The sequence below is a fragment of the Miniopterus natalensis genome, chromosome 15 (genome assembly GCF_054644295.1).
Source record: "Miniopterus natalensis isolate mMinNat1 chromosome 15, mMinNat1.hap1, whole genome shotgun sequence".
Taxonomy (NCBI): domain Eukaryota; kingdom Metazoa; phylum Chordata; class Mammalia; order Chiroptera; family Miniopteridae; genus Miniopterus; species Miniopterus natalensis.
In genome coordinates, this window is record NC_142095.1 from 31,215,011 (window position 1) to 31,235,088 (window position 20,078).

The following is a 20,078-nucleotide window of genomic DNA, read 5'->3' on the forward strand; positions in this document are numbered from 1 at the left end:
GTGGCTTCAGTTTGTCTAACATTTGTATGAAAGGCAGTGAGCATTTGGAGCTTGAATTCAGCACAAGGGAAATGCCCTATAAAGCCTAAGGGATGCCAATTGTGCCGATGATGTCAGAGAGGGGGCTTCTGAGGCAAGGCTGTGAAACGGGCTGAGTACGTCTTCAGCACTCTCCCACTTCCTCTTTTAGTGCTCCTCTCCCCTTGTGACATGCCCCCCCAGCCCTACTGCTACATTAAAACTGTTCCTCCTCCTGTTCCCCATTTCCCATGGGGCTCCAATTCTGGCCATCTATCTTCTCTCCAGCCTATTGAGGCCCGTTTTCAGCTCTACTACCAGGAGAGCAGAAATGTTATTCTTTCTAGTATTCTTTTAATAACAGCAATGCCTAAAACTGTTGTACTAAGAGAATTTCAGATAGAAGGAGGTAGGGAGCCTTTGAAATGTCCATAGTGCCACCACATTAGAAGGATCAATTATATCTATAATCCCCAATCTCTCAAAGAACACCAACACTTCTTTCCCTTTCTTACAAGCACTCTCATGGTATCCATGAGACTTGGTCTGAGCCCTGGCACTGAAATACCCACACCCAATAAGCTAGCTAGAAAACCACTGCATCCAGTCAGCCATCATTGTTTCCCTCTTGGCATCTAAGATTCACCATCTTCTCTTGACCAGCCCTGATCAGGCCTATATCATGTCTTGCTTAGACTACTAGAATAGTCTCCTCATTCTTTAGTCTCTTCTCTTTCCAATCTGTCTTCTCCATGGCCACTTATTATCCTTCTAAACTCCTTCCCTAACTTTAACACTCTAAATAATGATAGCTAACACTATATATGTGCTAGGTAGTATGGACACTTTTATGCAGTATTTATCTTAAGCTCCACAACAGCCCTATGAGGTGGGTACTATTATCAACATCCCTAATTTTAGATAAGGAAACTGAAGTGCATCTAAGTTGCACTGTATGACCCTGGACTAATATGTCTAGGGTCATACAGTGGTGGCTAATGCAACTGGGATGTGAGCTCCCACAGTCTGATGCTCACCTTTTCTTCTCATTGCTTACAGAATAGCATCTACATTCTTCAGGCTGACATCAGGAACTTTCTTCAGCATGGTTGGAACTGACCTTTCTAGCCTTCTCTCTCCCTCATGTCCTAAGCACACCTGCTCCTACCAGGCCTGACCCCTCACTGTTTATTCTCTAGTCTAGGCCACTCCATACAAATACATTTTCTCCTTTTCTACCAATCCAGTCCAACACATCCTGGAGGTCTAAGTAAAGTTCTACCCTACCCCTAAAACATCCCCATCTGACTGCCTCTTTCGATTGTTGTCTCCTCTCTGAAATCCTATAATAGCACTTAGGAGACTTACACTACTGAAGGGGACATTTGCAGTGCTGTTTTGTTATCCTGAAGACTGCGATGATGCTTCTAAGAAGACTGCCAGATCCTTGAGGGCATGGACTACGTGTCTTCATCTTTTCATGAATTACTAACAAATACAGTGCCCCCTTTTTTTTAAAGAAAAATTGAGATGGGAATTATTTATTAAGATGTTAAAATAGCTCTGGCTGTGCCCTGGCCGGTGTGGTTCAGTTTGTCGGAGCATCATCCCGTACACTGAAAACTCAAGGGTTCAGTCCCCATTTGGGTGCGTACAGGAGGTAACTGGTTCAATGTTTTTCTCTTACATCGATATTTCTCTCTCTCTCTCTCCCTTCCTCTCTCTAAAATAGCCCTGGCCGAGTGGCTCAGTTGGTTGGAGCATTGTCCGGTACACCAAAAGGTTGCAGTTTCAATTCCCAGTCAGGGCACATACCTAGGTTGCAAGTTCAATTGGGATGTATACAGGAGGCAACTGATTGACATTTCTTTCTCACATCAATGTCCTCCCCACCCCCCTTGTCTCTAAAATCAATCCTCAGGTGAGGGTTAAAAAAATACAAGTTAAAATAGAATTGGAAATATATTGGAATATTCAAGACTATTGTCATTTTGCCAACATCATCAAGCACAGGCCTGAGCATATAAGAGGTCCTTAGTAAAAGCTTGGTAAATAAATGAGCATGCAACAACAACTACAATAAAAATCTAAAATGGAGCAGAATATAAGTCTTTTACTAGAAAAGTATTAAACCCTAGATGTTAAACCATATTTTATTTGGTATCAACTCCAGTGAGCAGCAATAAAAATGCTCAGGTTAGTGAATTAAACTTGAGGCCTGCTACAGGTACCTGTGTATCAGGCATGGAAGGTAAAGTCCAAACAAGCCTCAAAGAAGCAATAATTGCTTCCATCAAGACTGTCTAACCCCGCCAAGTTTGGGACACTTCAGGCCCAACAGTTCTTTCCCATTGAGATCTCTTCTTTCTTTTAACCTGGCTGTCAACTGGATGAGACGTCTGGGGCCAGGATATAGTGTTTAGAAATGGGAGCATGGGATACAAGGGTTGTCTTTTTACACACACACACACACACACACACACACACACACACACCTAGGCCTACTTTAAAATTGGGTAACAGAGTGACTAAGGAATTAGGCTTTTGGGTTAGAAAGACCTTTGGTTAAATCTAAACCTTCCACTTACTACCTTTGTGATCATGGGCAAGTTATTTTGCCCTTCTGCACCTGCCTTTCTTCAAAAGGTTTTTGTGGCATAAAGTGAGATTGATTAGACATTTATAAGCATCTGGCCCCAGTAAGTGCTAAATAAAATACAACAGATGCTGGGATGGTGATATACAGAGGCCTTTTCCTCTGAAGCGCCATTGTGTCCTAGGTCTCACTCCCATGATGAAATACCACCACCACCTGCAGTGGCCTTCAGAGAACTTTATTCTGTTGTAATGTTACGATCTCCTCTGGGCTCCCTGACAAGCCATCAGTGTCATGGTCTCATTGCCTAAGAGGGATATTCAGATGAAAGACAGCAAAATCCATACGCTCTGTTGAGCTGCTAGACTGGCTCTTGCCAGTCCCCTTTCTCAGGGCTTCACTCTGTACCACTGATGGCTGCTGATAAATTACCTTGGACATTGGTTGAGAACATTTTAAGATGTTCTCCTCCCAGAGAATTGTTATTTTCAAAGACAGTTATGGAAGACCATAGAGCACAAGGGCAGAACCAGGGCCAATGGGCAGAAGTTCCAGAAGGGTAGACTTTCACTTATTAGAAGAACTTTCTACAGTAAAAATAGTGCAAGAGGTTGTCTTGGGAAGTGGGCGTGTTCATGTAGAAGCTAGAGAATTACCTGACAAAGATATTGCAGATAATATTCCTTCATTATGAGATAGATTAAATGAACACCACAGTTCCTTCCAACCCTGAGAATCTATGATTCCAGGAAAACCTTTAAAATCCTATATGTAAAACTCTAATGGGAGAACTCCAGACACTCACAGGATGAACTGACAGGAGTAATTATATCATGAAGGCTGGCCCCCAGCTCTTCTCAGCCACAGAAGTATACAAATAAGATACTCAAAGATGAACTGAGCCCAAAAGTTCCCTTCCAAAAGTTTAAGGGGAAGAGCTCCCAGAGGTAGTCCTTTGGGCTGGAGCCTGGGAATGTGCCTTGGCCACCCTTGTCTGGAGCCTAGGGAGTTCTCCTGTCCTCAGCTCCACAAAGGGTTATGGACTGAAGACTTCCCAGGGGCAACAGGAGGCGGGAGAGAGTCCCCTAGGACTGTCCTGTGCCAGGCTGAGACTCTCTGGCTCCACCCACAAACCTTCTATCTGCTGGGACTGAGGGCCTATTCCCTGTGGGGATTGGCTACCATGAGATCTGTCTCCAGTCACCAAGAGCCACATGGGATGCCAAATTCCACAGAAGTCTGGCCACTCTGGCGTCACTGCCAAAGTCTGGCTTATAGCCAGCTCATTGCAGGAATTCATGGCCAGACTGAGCTGCAGTTTCCCTCAGGAAGTTGGGTTGACTTAAACAGGTAAGAATGTGAAGTCCAATGCTTGTGCCCAGCTGCACACAAAAAAGAGGGTAATAAATGGCCTTATAGCAGCATAAAGAAAAAACCCCAATAGCCGTGGGCTTAGAGACTGACAACAAGCTCAGAGGGTGTCAGTTTATAATGTTCTGCCAAAAGTCTGATGCAGCTGGTGGTGCATTGGTGTCTCAAAAAGGGGAGATTACAGGTCCACTTCTCTTTAGGCTGATAAACCTCACAAGAGAGCACTGCAACCAGTTCTGGGTAACTCTTTTAAGGGGGGCTTGGGTGGAATAAAATGGGTACAGGGAGCAGATAGGATGGTGAGAAGTGTGGAAATGAAATATTTCCTGATGTGAACTTGGCCTTACTTGATCTTTGAGTCTCAGTTTCCCGAATGGGCTGAATGTAAAGATTAAATGAGGTAACTATGAAGGCACTTAGGACTGAGTCAGCCAAAGGTACAAGGTCTGAACAAGGTCAAGGGCTGGCTTGAGTAATAGTGAGCCTCCTAGTATTAGAGGTATTTAAGCAGGGCCTGGACAATCTCTGGTCAGAGATGCCATATAGTTGCAAGCAGATGACTTCTACAGGCTCTTCTGGCTCTAGGCTTCCATTAATTCTTTCCTGAATTTTTCAGTTCTTTAGATGTCTGAAAAATGTGACAAGCCCTTCATAGCTGCAGTGTCTTGGTCCCAGAAAGACACCAGGGCTACTGGGTCTGACCAGACATGTACTGCAGGCATAGGCTTTAAGGGGTCTGGCAAGGAGAGTGTGCTGCTGTACTCCATCAAAGCTGATTGAGCTGGTATCTCGCTATGCTGAATCCATTGGGTTTTAGTGATGAGAGAAGCCAGGAAGAGGATAGGAGAGAGCTCAGAGACCCCTCCAGGTTGGCAGGTTTAGCACTCCATTAGGAGGAGAGTAAGGGTTTCCCTTATATAGGGTCAGAAGGCCCAGCTCTATCCATTCTTACCATCCCCTGTATGCTGGTAGGAGCATCAAAAGAGCATAGTGCATGGTATTGTAGGGCTGGGGACCAGAAGATCCAGCTCTCCTGTAATAAGCTGTATGACCTTAGAAAAATCATTTGTATTCTCTTTGCTGATATGTGAAAGAGAGATAGAAATACCAGCCCAAACCATCTCACCTAGGGTTGGGTGGCTCAAAATAATGGCTATGCTTTATAAACTATAAAGTGCTTTGCAAAGTAATTAAATAAGTCGGCATCGTCACTATTATTTAAATAATAATATTAATCCAAAGGAAAGAACCTCTAATGGTAGGATTTCATGCATTAGTGAAGACATTGTTAGAGAAGACATTGTTGGGTGGCTTCCTGTCACCCAGTGCATAGTTCAATGTATAGGAGATTCTGGCCTAAGCTGTACCATGCTCTCTATTTATCACTGACCACATTCCTTGCTGATCTATTCCAGCCAGCAAGGCCTCTGAAGATATAGAAAAATCATTTCAGAAACAGTAAATATTAGCTCTTGAAATGATTGGAAAGTAAATCACTGGTCTGATAGAGAAACCAAGCCCATGATGAAGGTTTGTGGTTTTTGTCAAAGGCATCTTTAATTTGTTATCCTGTGGCTTTTAGCAGACAAGCTGGGAGACAGGAGCTCCTATCTGAGGTCCCAGCAGGATGGAAAGCTGAGGAAGGAAAGACATTAAGTGACTCAGCTCTTGAGAGTTGTTGGCCAGAGTCCAGCTGCCCCCACTAAGGAGGAAGGCCTTGCTCAGCATATCTGAGACAGGAAATTAGGAAAGGGTCTCAGGGTCTGGCCCCAGGAAAGAGACCAGGCCGAGTTCCTTGCTGGACACACCACAGAACTATTCTGATCAGCTCCCCCAGGCCTCTCTCTCCCGGTCTAGGACCCTGGGGGGAATGAGGCAGCAGGAAGGAATGTGGTCAGGAGGTTGTAGGTTCAGTCAGAGCAAGGGGAAGAGCATATTTTCAGGCAACTTGAGATCTTTCTGGGATCACCTCTGCAGTCACCAATGCCCACCTTTCTTCCTCTGAAAGGTTATATTAAAGGTGCCCAAGGATGAGTTCCTTCTCCTTCTATTGTGAGGGCAATTGCTGTTTTGAGGGCAGAGCTCATCTCCTGTTTGGGGGTTCTCCCATAATCAGTGATTTCCTAAAGACATAAAAAATGTCCCATGGGGGCAGTCCATGAGACCTATGGGAGCACTGAGGGCCAGGTCACCCGAGGTCAGAAGGTCAGCTTCAAGTGATGAAAAATGTCCCTAAAAAGTTAAGACAGCCCCAAAATAGTCAGTTTCTCTTAATAGTCTGTTAAGGGATCTAGTCACTAGTGACTTTATCTGAACCTGCCTCAAATCTCCTTAGATTTTCAGTTTATACTCACTGGGGAACAAATTATCTAAAGCCATCCTGCTGTGGGAAGCAGGAAGGCCTTTTACTTGTCCTAAATTTACTTCTTCGAAGCTAAGTGAAGCTCTCTTAGTCCCATGGTTGGAATCTGAATTGTGCTCCCTCCCTAACTGCATGTCTCTTTAGACTACAATAAAACCACCTTCTCAGTCTTGGTCTCCTTACACTCAAGAGATCTCATCTTTGCAAGCCTCTGTGGCTAGAAAGATCTGGCTGGAAAAGTTTTGAGTATCTCTTTAGACCAGAAAGCCAGTAAAAAAGGACAGACAGAATGTCCCACCAGAGACCAGAGGTTATTAGGCCTCAGTCCTTGATTTCTGAACTCTCATCACTGCCTTTCCCAGGTCTGTGGCTAGCACACAGCCTGAATCACAGCATCTCAGATCTGGAAGGAGATTTTAAAAGTTACCTGCTCTGACAGCCCTAGCTCCTAGCCCACCCTTTTATAATGCCCCTGACAAGTGGCTCATCCTGTCCCTGTTTGAACATCAGCAATGATGTGGCAGCCACACACTACTTCCGAGAGCAGCCATTTCCTCTCTCAGTGTTACAGAGTTTACTCCTATCTTCCAGTAGGTAGGTTTGCCTTTTGGTACCAGTTCTATCCCATGACAGCTATCAGAGAGCTGAAGATATTAAATCATGGACTCCTTGAGACTATTGCTATTCAACTGCAGCTCCTTTAACTCTTATGAAATACATTTATCAAGTGCCTCACCTCCTGATTTTCTCTCCTTTAAGAGAAACAATCCAGTTAGAGTTTGTCCTTGGTATGCTATGATCTTCAGACTGGAAACAACATTGCAAGTGTGATCTGATCAGCTCAGGGTAGGGAAAGAGGCTTGTCTTCCTCCCGGACACCATATATGTATTAATGCTTCCAAAGGCTGGGTCTTAGAATCACTCCTTATGGGTCTAACCCACAAGCCAAATAGAAAGCCCACTGGTGTCTAAAATCCCTGCATTAGCCATTCAGCCCTTTGACCCTAGAAGCTTTTACCGAAAAAGAAAAAAGAGTGGAAGCAGTGTAATGGGAAATGAAAAAACATTAGCTACATGAAGGAGAGCACTAGGATGCCACCTCTATTGGGATGACCTAAAAGTCTGTCCACCTGAAGCTCTTTCTCTGGTTCCCAGGAGCCTCAGAAATAGCCCACGCCTCTCCAGGGCCTCAGGATGTAAGGCCAAGCTCAGATCCTAGACAACAGGCCCCAAGGATCAGTAAGTATGAGGGTAGATGGGAAAGCAAAGGCACACAGGGATGAGGTTCTGTAGTTATATTGCCTGGAGGCTTTGGCCATCACTGGCCACCAGGTGTCACTGCCACCTTGAGAACTGTCTCCCTAAACCGCTAGCGTCAATAGGCAGCCCCAGAGAGGGCAGACAAGCCAGGCCAAGGCTAAGCTGTCACCAGCTAGATAAGGCTTTGCCACTCACCTCCCTGCTTTCAGAGACAGCCAGAGTCTCTTACACTCCTGCCTCTATTCCTTTAAACTGGGCACAGCAGCTAGCTTGGGCCCACTCCTAGGACTTTGTTTTTCATGATTATTCCATCTTAGGATATGGGGCTGGCTGATAATAAGGTAAAGTGTGCCTTCTACTCACCCCACCCCCACACCACCACCCAAGCCCCCTTTAGGTACTCTTCTAGAATCAAAGAAATAAAAAACTCAGGAGCTGCAGGAAAGGATGGGAGATGGGAGAGGGGAGAGGGGAGAGAGGAGAGGGGAGAGGGGAGAGGGGAGAGGGGAGAGGGGAGAGGGGACAGGGGAGAGGGGAGAGGGGAGAGGGGAGAGGGGAGAGGGGAGAGGGGAGAGGGGAGAGGGGAGAGGGAGGAAGACAAATGGCTAGTCATATGTCTATTCTGATCTTAATCTAGAATACTGAGCAAGAAGCAGCTCTTAGGCCAGATCTCTTTCAGTCTGAGCTGCCAATCACAGAAAACAGAGGGGGGTGTGGCACTTGATTGTGTGTAATGGCACAGGAGTTAGAGAAAGCACCTAAGGTCTCAGTTCATTATGCAAAGTCCCTGCTGGGGCCCAGCTAATGGCCTTTTGTTCATATCCCTTTCATTTGCATTCTACCAAAATCATTCTTAGGATCCTAACACCAAATTCAATATGATGCTAGGGCTGTTAAAGATACTTATTCCAACTGGGAACTCATTCAATAAATGTGCACTGCAATGGCATATCAAGGGAGGAGGAGATGACAGTGGTTTGCCTGGGTAGGAGGGGTATTTCATCACAGTCATTTGTGCAGAATTACTATCACATGGCGATAATAAAAAGCAGACTGACTTAGATATGTTGTTTTTTAACTTTACTACCAATGACTGACTGCACCTGGGCAGACCACTCCCACCCACCCACCTTAGTATATCCATGATGTATTCAATGGCTACTAGATGCTAGATACTCTGCTAGGCCATAGAGATACTGCAGTGAACAAGCCCCTACTCTTGAGGAGCTTACATTATAGTTTAGTGGAAGAGACAAAGAAACAGATGAAGATGATCTTAGCTGATAGCAAGTGCTACGAATTAAAGAAGGAAGGATGGTAGTCAGTGGCAAGGTGGCAACTTTGGATTGGATGTTTGAGGAAATTTCAGTTACACTGTCTCGAAGGACCCAGCCATGCAAAAATAAGGGGAAGAGCATTTCAGAGAGAAGACACAGCTAATACAAAGACCCTTCCCAGTATGGGAAGGGCACAGTGAGCAAGAGCTGGGATGATATGAGGGCAAAGAGGCAGGTAGGGTCCTAGGTGAATTGCTTGGGGAAAGTTAGGAGTGGAGACAGATTTAAGGGGGAAAACAAGTTTTGCTTTGGTTGTGTTATATTAAAGGTGCCTTATAGACATGCAAATAAAGATGTTAGTAGGAGTTAGAAATGTGAATCTGAAGTTCAAGGAGTGGTCAGGGCAAGAGACAGCTATGGGCTGGCCAAGAACACCAAGAAATATCCATAGATCAAGTTCTAAAGCACTGACATTTAGAGGTTTAGCAGAAGTGGAAGATCCAGCAAAGGAGGTGAGAAGCAGCAGCCAATAAAGTGGAATGAAAACCAGGTAAGGGTGGGGTCACAGAAAAGAAAGTGTTTCAAGATGGAGGGAGCATTCAACTGTGTCAAGGCTCCTGAGAAGTCATGAAAGATAAGAAGAAAAGTGAGCACTGGACTTAGTGACATGGAGGTAACTTTAACAAGAGCAATTTCAGTGGGATGGTAGAGGTGGAATGCTGACAGAAATGGGTTGGAAAGAAAATCTGATGTGATGAAGAGGGGATGGTGACTACGACAATTCAGGATGATTTACTGTGAAGGGGAACAGAGAAATGGGGCAGTAGCAGGAAGAGAATAGGAATTGAGGGAGGTCTTTGTTTTTTTATTTTATTTTTTAAGTGGGAGATATTTGTGTGTTGATGTGATAATCTTCTGGAAAAGGAGAGACTGAAGATGGAGAAGAGAGGGAATACTTGAAAGCAAAAAGGAGGTGGGATCCAGATCACCTGTAGAGGGTGGGCCTTAAAGCAGATTCATGTGGGTAAAGATGAAGGTAAGCTGGTGGATGTGACAGTGGGAATACAAAGGCAATCTGGTCTGACAGCTTCATGGGCCTGGAGCCATGAGGACTGAAATGTGACCAATGGGAAGGTGCTATTCACAGGGAAAAATGGGAGGTGAAAATATGACTAGTACAGTCATGACTTTAAGCCCAAGTTTCAGCGTTTTGTCAAGTATGGTGCACTGTTGGGTGTCTTCTGTCTTTTGGGTGGCCTGGGGTCAAGGCACAAGGCTCAGGAGGAAGCTAATAGAGGATACAAGGAGACACCATTCAACAAATGGTGACAACCTCTGTGAACTCAGTCATGATTTCAATGTAGAATATAAACAACTCTTAGACAGAAATTGTATCTCATTCATCACTATAGCCCTAAGTCTATCAACTAATTTTAAGCATAAACTTTGGGATAGGCCTATGCTAGTCAGTAGTAACACAGATGAATGAGGCATAGCCTTAGCTCACAAGGGGTTGAAAGCATTTGAGAAATATTTATTAACTTAGTTTAATTTAATTATGTATACAATAATTACATACCCTTGCCCAAAGAGAGATTTGGCCTTTGTCCTCCATTCCTGAGACATAACCTATAAACTCAGAATTTCCTGAGTAATAGGAGTGTCTTTGTTATTCATGGTGGGGGCCCTTGGACCACACCTGATAGTGTAGGATAATGAGGTGACTCATGGCGGGCTCGGTGGGCCATATGCTATTAGCCTAACCTCCAGGAAGAGGGGAGCTGGAGACTGAGTTCTATCAGGTGATTGAACAATCAATCCTTATGAAATGAAACCCCAGTACAATCAATGCTTATGAAACGAAACCCCCATAAAAATGAATACCAAAGCTCCTGGTTGGGAATCTGTCCTATGTATTATCACATATGGATGCCAGGAGGGTAATACATCCTAAAGACAACTGAAGTTTTGTGTTTGGAATCCTCCCCAGCTCTACCCTATGCATCTCCCTTTGGCTTATTTTTGACTTGTATCCTTTCCCATAATACACCTGTGAGTATAATAGCTTTCAGTAAGTTCTGTGACTCCTTCCAATGAATTATCAAACCTGAGGGTAATTTGGGGAACTCTCTGAACTTTTTGTTGGTGTTAGGAGTGAGGGCAGTCTTGTGGAGGAGTGTGCCTTCAGACTTTGCAGTTGGGGTGACTCCATGTTTCCTGTGACAGAGTTCAAGGGGATTTAGAGATTATGTAATTCAGCTCCATTCAATAGGTGAGGAAAGAGAGGTCTACAGATAGGAAGTGACTTACCCAAGGTCACATAATGTTACAGCAGAGTAGCTATTAGCCCGTGAGTGTCCTGACTCCTAGCATGATGTGCTTTCCAACAATATTCTGTTGTAGCTTCAAATGTGAGGCTGAGCAGAGAAAAGCTTATCCTTGAACCAGACTGGCTTTGCTATAAGGGATTTTTGCAGTAGCCCCTATACTTAGGGAAGCTCATTCCTTACTAGGTTTTCTGCCTTGACTGACAGATTACTCTTTAAAATATTTAAGCTGCAATATTAATGTTTACAAAGTAAGGGGCTTGTACTAAAGAAGAGCTAATGCTTTCTGTGAGGTAGAAATAATTTTTTGTGAATTCTCTCTTTGTTACTGAACTTTTATACTTCAGAAATCATTTTCATATAATCTAAATTTTATTGCTAGAAGAAATGGTGGTAATTTTTTGGTTCAACCCTCATTTTACAAGCAAAGATGCTAAGGCACAGAAACAGGAAGACATCTACCCAAGGCCATCTCATAATTCAGGGGCAAGGACAAGGCTAAACTCAGGTAACAATAGGCAACCTTTATTGAGTGCTTCAATATACTATTACATATTTTAGATTTTCTACTTCATTTGATTCTCATAACAACCCTAGGAGATAGGTGCTATGGTTCAGATATCTCCTGAGCAATAGATAAAAATGTCCAAGGTCACAAACCTAATAAATGGAGGGTCCAGGATACAAAGTTGGGTAGTTCTTGCTTCAAAGTCTACACTCTAAGTCACTATTCTATTCTACCTCCCTAACTGAAGTAAAATTTTGAAAGAAAAATTTCTGATTTTCATTTACAAGTGATAAAACTTGAACCCTAAAAAGGGTAGTAACTTTCCCTCAGAGTCACATAGCTAGGAGAAGAGCTAGACTAGGACTCAGTTCTTGGATTGAGAGTTCTTACCATTTCACTATACAAAAGTTTAGTGGAGTGAAGAGTTGAGGGATATTTTTGAAAAGTGGGGTATCTCCTAGATTAGACTAAAGATCCTCAGGGGTCCTGGCTTTCCTTTGGCCCATTCTAGAGCCACAGGGCCTGAGGTTCCATAAAAAATTCAATGTGTATTTCCCACTAGACCAGCAGAGGGGAGGGCAGGGAAAGAAAGGAAGAGGGAGAAGACTCTGCATATCCTATCCAGGCCTGTAGATATATGACCTCTGTTCCATCCTATAACCACCCTAGTCTAAAGCAGTGGACTTGAGAATGGTTATTGGCTCTCTTTTGTCTCTTCCCTGCTGCTTACCTGTGGCTGCTGGGTGGTTAAGGGTCTCTGAGGAGACAGGACAGGGGTCCTGGACAGCAGCTGGTTCATCTTGCTGATTACTAGTTCCGTAATGAGTTGTTTGTCTTCCACCTGGTGTTCACCAATCAGTGGCATACTGCAGTCCATGACCTGGTGGAAGACATGGCCCAGGTTAGTAAAGGGTCTGTAGACATTAAGGGCCTGGTACAGTCTTCCAGAATAAGTAGGACTTAAGCCAGCAGAAACAGGTTGGGAATGAAGCTGGTGTTCTTCTCTTCAGCTGAAAGCCGTGTTCCTTTGCAGAAAGAGGACTGTTGTCCCCTCCTCCTTCAAACCTTTGCCATGGGAAATGCCCAACCTTCACCCAAGCCAGTGCTCAGTAAGAACGAAACATTCGTTACTAAAGGTAGTGAGTGGAGAGAGGTAGAGAGCTGGATAGAGTATAGACCCAGGTCTCAGAAGTGTGCAGGCAGGGGAACACCTGAAGACCATTTCCTTAACTCTCCAGTTAGGAGCAGGCAGTTTTCATCCCTGACTTTTCATCCATATATTCTGTATCTCCACACGTACAGTGGCCACTGAACGACTAGATTCCTGCTTTGCTCATAATCTGGGATGACTTCCCTTTTTGCCCCACTCCTGATTCTTCCTGTATCTCAAGGTCCAGATCAATGTTTTCCCACTTTAGGAAGTGCCTGCCTGCCCAAGATCACAGACAGTGTATTCCAACTCTCTCATTTATGGATGACAAAACTGAGGCCCACCCAGAGAGGGGAGGTCTCACCATCCAGAAGGCTACATGTCAAGCAGACCATGGAGCAGATTCTGAAGCCCATTTTGGGCTCCTGACACTAACTCTGCAAATACCACCAACTCTTGGCAAGGAGCCTTCCTTTCCTGCTCGTAGGAAGACTGGGCAGAAATGTGTGTGAAGGATTCATACTGGCACTGACTTTCCCTTTAATACAGAAAAAGGAAGTTAGCAAAGTTGTGTTTGAGGACCAGACTGAGTAAAGTGTCTCCAAGGCTCAGACAGATGCTAAGAAGAATCTCCTGCATGCAGGAGACCGGAGTTCTAGCCCAGGTTGTGACAATAATTCACTCTGTGGCCTTGAGCACAAATTCATAGTATTAGACCTCAGTTTTTCTCACCTGCAAAGTAAGTACATTAGATTGAATGATTCTTTCTGAGACCAAGAATGGTAAAAAACACTACATTCTTCCCAGAGGGATGATATTTGGCTAGGAGCCCAGGAACCCAGATCTGGTATCTCTTACCTATAGTGTGGGTCTGCCTAGCTGGTTGGAAACAACAGCTCCCCACTGGTAGAGGTATTCTGCTATGTACATCCACTGGTCGTGTCATCTGAGAACCACCCCATGGTGTAACCTAAATGTAGTCTGAGCTGCCCACATAGTTATTAAGCCAAGAGCTTGGCTTCCAGCCTTGAGGGTTGTCTCTTGCTGAGATACTCCTTAAGTAAACTTACCTCAAAAATGTAGTCTTTCCCATCTTTGCCATGTACAGCTTTGACAGCACAGATGTCCAGGCCACCAAACATCTCAGAGCAGGTATCTACCCACAGCTTGTACCTGGAGGAGATGGGAATGTGTCCTGAGGCTGGAGCATTAGCTCACATGTAGCCTGCTTTCTGATCACACTCTCCATGCTGCCTCGGCCCCTATCATCGCCCCTCTCCAGCTCTCCCTCCCGCCATCCCCATCAAGCACACTGTCTTATCTTCAGTGCCCTCCAGCTTTGCTCTCCAGATACCAGTCTTTCCAGGCTCCGAGCAGGTCTCACCAACTCTAGGTGGCCTTTCCTTGGTTATTCAGCCCATAGTAACTACTTCTTTCTTGGAGTTTCTATGGTATGTCCAGTCTTTATCTCCATAATTTAGCACATAACCCAGTCCTGCCTGATCTTTCTAACTGGCTGCTTGGGGCTTTGTGTTCTAATCTATATGATTAGAGGCGCCCTTTGGGCAAGACCCAATTCTTACACCTCTTCATCTATGGAAGGTCCACTCTTGCTTGGCTAGGGACTGGACTCACCTGTCTGACATGGCGATCTGCTCCAGCATTGCAGAGCCTGTGTTTGTCTTCCAGTTCCCTGAGATGGATGTCCTCCTACAAGGTCCCGCCAGGATAAGACAGGCAGTAAGACATATCAGCAAGAGGAGGGCATAAAACTTTCCAGAATTTTAGCTCACTACTGCTTTCCTCATCTGCTTCTCCCACAAACAGCCCAGGGGCCTGTCTGCTGAGCCTACAGCCTGGCTGCCTCTGCCAAACCCCCACCTACAATGCTTTCCTCCTCCCTATAAGAGTCTAGCCTGCTGCTCTGGCTCCATGGAGCCTTCCTGATCTTTCAAACAGATGAGTGCTTGCTCTCCTAAGAACCCCTATAGGACTTTGCCTGTACCTCCCTTTCAATCCTACACTTCCTTTTTACTTCAGTTATTTGGTCTAAGTCTTCTGTCCATAAGTCTGTAAGCCACTTGAGGGTATATATTGTCTTGTATTCCAAGCAGCCTATCCACTAAGTGTCTGGGCTGACTTCATACAGCAGTCCCCCCTGATTCACAGTTTCATGGATCAACCAAAGTCTGAACATACTGAATGGAAAATTGCAGAAATAAACACCTCATAAGTTTTAAGTTGTGCACTGTTCTCAGTAGCATGATAAAATCTACCAATCTATCCCACTCAGGATGTAAATCGTCCCTTTGTCCAAGTATCCACGGTGCATATACTCCCCACCCATGAGTCACTTAGTAGCCACCTTGGTTATCAGATCAGCTGTTGTGGTAACACAGTGCTTTAGTTCAAGGAACCCTTATTTTACTTACAAATGTTCCATTCATCTCAATTCATCTTATCACATAGGCATTTTATCATCTCACATCATCACAAGAAGGGTGAGTACAGTACAATAAGATATTTTAAGAGAGAGATACTATATTCACATAATTTTTTATTGGAGTATATTATTATAATTGCTCTATTTTATTATAGTTATTGTTGTTAATCTTTTACTGTGCCTAATTTATAAACTAAACTTTATTGTAGGTATAGGGAGAAACATAGCATATATAGGGGTTGATACTATTCATGGTTTTGGGCATCCACAGATAAAGGGGGACTACTGTATATACAAACTGAATTCTATTGATCCTGAAACACCCTCAAGGTTCTTGTGACTATCTCCCAATGGCTTCTGTACTAGCTCACTTATTCATTCATTCATTCATTCATTCACTCATTCATTCATTCATTCACTTAACAATTGGTTTCTGAGGGCCTACAGTATTAGCATTGTGACTCTGGACAAGTCAGTTAGCCTCTTCAGGATTAAGTTATTTCATCCATCAAATGGAACTGATGGAATCAAGTCACCAACCTCTTCTCTGCTATGCCTTCTGCACCCTCCATCCATGAGTATGTGTTATGTCAACTAGTCTTAGGCTAAATAAGAAGAAGATAACCTGGTTTCTGGCTTTGGATTTGCTCTTGACTGGCTGGGTGACCTTGTATGAATCACTTCACCTGACTGAGCCTCTCTTATACATGTGTAAACATAGTGTTGTTTTATCATTTTAAATAAACTGCAAAACACCAAAAATGTGCCTTTTAAATTATTAATCTTTACTCAGACACAGTAAAGAAGATGGGGATGGCCTAGGGGACAGAAAAGCCCTTACAGAGGCCTTCATGTGCTAGCCTTATCACTCACTACTGATTGGAGATTGGGTGTGCTAGCCTCTACTCAGGAGTTTCCAGGAGAAACCTCCCTAGATATCTGATTTCAGATACTGAGAAACCTAGTACAGCTAGTTTTTCAGAGCCCTGAGGCGGTGCAGTGAGTTAACTGTTGTAATAACAACTCTTCACACTCCTATAGTACTGACTGCTTTCCAACATTCTTCCTTTCCAAGCCTCTCACCAGAGCTTCATTGCAAGCTCCCTGTTGTGAATAGTCTGGGATTCTTGCTTCTACTTTACAGACAAGGAGATTAAAGACTCGGAGAGGTTGGATGACTTGTCCAAGGTTGTATATCTAGTCAAAGTAGATATAAGATAAAAATCCAGGACTCTTGATTCCCTTGTGCTACCCTTACCTCTACATCCCACTACCAAGCTCAGAAAAAACAAACAACTCACAATGGAATGGCTTGCAAAATCTAAGTAGCAACACAAAGACATATGAAAATAACACTGTCTTCCTAACACTGGTATTTTATAAGTGTGTTCCTGAGACAAGGCTGGGTTCCTAAAGGGCAGAGGCAAAGAGTTACTCACTTCCATTTTCCTAGCACAGGGCCATAGTACATAACAGTGTTCTCAGAAACTCTGAATGAGCAATAATAATGTCCCTTATACTTCCCACTTTCCTCTAATAACAGGATACAGGGCACAGATCCATACAGGCTACCTGGGGCATGTGGGAGCAAAGGGGACACTGAGAAGCCACTCAGTGACAGCTCAACAGATTCTCAGGACTTTCAGGACATCTGACCTCCACAAAACGACCCACATTATTGCCTACTGAGGGTGGAGCAGGAACAGCACCTTCTTTACACCAAATGTGGTGTAAAGGCTGTCTCTGGATCTCTAGAGTGAGAGCTGGGGAAGAAGAAAAGAATCTCAAACTTTATCTTGACTATTGCCAAGCCAATTCCTCCTTCTGAGAGCAAACGGATAGCCAACAGTTTGGGGAAAAGGAGCTGAGAGGACCTAAACATTTCCCCAAATAACTGACTGTCCCTTGCAAATAAAAAAGTAAGTAAATATTTTCTAAAGCTGCTCTGGTCACCTACCCTTTATCAAATATAGTTGAGGATTCTCTTATGCTTCATTTAAATTGCTTTTGGAAACTGTAATCCTTAAAAATGTGGTGTGTCTCCTTTTTAAGGATCAAGACACTCTTACTTCATTGTCATAAACATTGTGTTTATTTAGGGGATTTTTATATTAAAGGATAGGGAAGCTGCTTTCTTAGTGCCTAAGTATATTATTAATCTTTCTGCTTATTTTAGTTTTTTTTTTATAATAGTCTTTTAAATTATCCTGTCTTACACTGTGCATAATTTTAAAGCAACCCTAAATTCCTTTCTGAAGCAGAAAGACTATAAATAAAAAATTATAAACTTTTAGAAAGTAGGAATCTAGTCAATAAAGGTAAAAAAAATTTGATGCCTCAATTTTCTATAAGAGCTGTTCCCTGAATACTTATTGGGTGTCTACTATGTGCCTACTGCTACACAAGGCAGTGGTTCTGAAGAGATGACCCTTTCATTTCTGCCCAGAGAGCTCAAAGGAGAGTGATACAAATCATATGTGTGAAAAGGGCTAAACTATAGGTATGAGAAGGGAATATAGGGAAAGGGCTCCTTACTAATTCCAGCGGCAGAGAGTAGAAACACTAAAAAGGGAATAAAGGAAGAAAAATGGAAATGATGGCTAAGGGAAAAGGAAGCTACTCGACCTTGAAGTCTGCTGAAGTCATGAGTGGCAAAGATCAAACTCACATACTATAATGTTCTCTCTTTATAAAAAAAAACAAACAAAAGAACTACCTAAATTTTTTCTAAAAATGGGAGATTAATATTGCCAAAACTGGAATTATAATCCATTTGCATTCTTATTTTGTATATTATAGAAGATCAGTTAGTCTTGAAATATTTTCTTTTTCTAAATTCTACTAGTGGAAACCTTTAACTTTCCATTCTGGCAAATGCACACAGTTATGTGGAGAAGTCATCTATTCTCATAACCACTAGGCTTTTAATGCTCTGTGGTGTTTTTAATGCTATATATTTACACCAGAAGTTTCTTAACTTTTTCTGTGCTCTGGCAGCCTATTGAAGCACATGGATTTCTTTTAAGGTATAAAGTATATAAGATGTGTAAATGTATAAAATAAAGTACACAGGATAACGAAGAAACTAAATTGTTTAAAATAATTGTCAAAATAGTTATGAAAATGTTAAATCTGTGATGAGTAAAAAATGTTTCTTTATAAATAACAAATGTATTCACATGGGTAAATGTAATAGTAGGTCTAATAACTACCATGATTCCTTAGTAGTGATAAATGCAACTGGTATTTAGAGATATTTGTCACAACTGTATAAAAATACAAAAATCTCTGTGATTGCCTTTAGTGACAAAGTCATTCATGCTGCTGCTGCTACTATAGTCTGTTGTCTTTGTTCATAACTGGGGAGAATGCCAAATTTCACTTAAAGGCTAGTAAAAATAAATATTAATTTTATTTCTCATCTTAGTTCATGGACCCCTCCTCTGACTTGAAAGGAACCCAGGCCAAGACTTCCTGACTTGAAGGGCACCCTCTCTCTGTTCTTTGCCTTGTGGGCCAGATGAGGTTAAACTGAGAGCTGGCAGCTACCTGGAGGCTCAGATTCTCCACTGAGCTAAGGAGAAAGTGAAGAGTATCAGCTAGGAACCCACCCCACTCACATGTAAGCCTTGTAATTGTTGCCTATCTTCTGGACCCGGATGTCATACTTGGCATCAATGAAAGGCTCTGCTGTGGCGTAGGTCTGGGTGAGGGCTACCATGCTAGCAATGTCCTGGAAGTCGTAGTGGTTTTCCACTTTGACCTAATGTTGGAGCAAGGGAGAGAGGGAGAAAAGGTGACATACACATACTGAGAGTCACAAGAACCCAGGGCCTCCAAACTCATCAAGATGTTTCCCATCTAGTTGCAAGCCTGGGTGCCACATCTCCCTAGGAGAATCCTTCTCTCCAGCTTCCCTTCCTAGACTCCAAATCCACACTTACTGCAAAGGGCCCAAGGGACCAAGGAGGTGGCATGCACTCTGCTTGTTAAAAAAGGCCTGTTTGGGTAACACTCATGGCTTCAGAGGGGCCAAATCATCTTCTCCTCGGAAAGAATTCATCAATAGCAGAGAAGGAAGGAAAGTCCATAACTGGACTCTGAGAAGTACCCTTTTCGGCCTCAATCTCAAAGCACAGCAGGCCCCATCCTTACCTTGCCCATGCCTGAGTGAGCATGGCCGATCTTCACCACCACAGGGAATGTGGGCAGTGTTAGCTGAAAGCAGAGGAAAAAAGAATGAATTTATCAGAGTGTGCCTGTTTTTCTGTGTAATGTTACAAATATTTTTCTTGGGAATACCCTTGGAAGGGCCCTTTAAAGAACTAGTCCAAGCTACATGATTTACAAATTAAAAAACTGAGCCCCATCGAGTGATAGTGACTTGCCTAAGGTCACAGCACGTTAGTGGCAGATCTATAAGAACCCTGTTCTCCTACTTGGTACTCTCTACATCTTTAAAACTCATTGTTTCAATCTTCTCTGCATTAGACAAACCCGGGCAGGACTGGACCTTAGCCAAAGAGAATTTGAAAAAATGCTTCTCTGAAAGGGTGAATTTTACTGTATGTAAATTGTACCCTAGTAAACCATAATTACAAAAGGAATATATCTTTGGAACCTTAATGTCCCTTTTGTCATGTACCTCTTAGTATCCTCCCCTGCCCCATAAAACATCTAGCTTTCCTATACTGAATCTGTCTTTTCTCCACCTTTCACAGTCTCTTCACTGCTCTCCAACACCCCAAACTCAACCAACAAACAGC

General features: G+C 43.3%; 1 protein-coding gene across 2 annotated transcripts in view; it reads right to left on the bottom strand.

Annotated features, from left to right (window-relative positions):
• SYN2 (synapsin II) overlaps window positions 1-20,078 on the bottom strand; it is a 124,820-nt gene that overhangs the window by 8,905 nt on the left and 95,837 nt on the right. For both annotated transcript variants that reach the window (XM_087824632.1, XM_087824633.1), the window contains exons 6-10: window positions 19,468-19,530; window positions 18,933-19,075; window positions 14,505-14,579; window positions 13,940-14,042; window positions 12,450-12,599 (exon numbers count right to left, since the gene is read on the bottom strand). In XM_087824632.1, coding sequence (XP_087680758.1) covers window positions 12,450-12,599; window positions 13,940-14,042; window positions 14,505-14,579; window positions 18,933-19,075; window positions 19,468-19,530 — 534 coding nt within the window. The remainder of the gene's footprint in view (window positions 1-12,449; window positions 12,600-13,939; window positions 14,043-14,504; window positions 14,580-18,932; window positions 19,076-19,467; window positions 19,531-20,078) is intronic.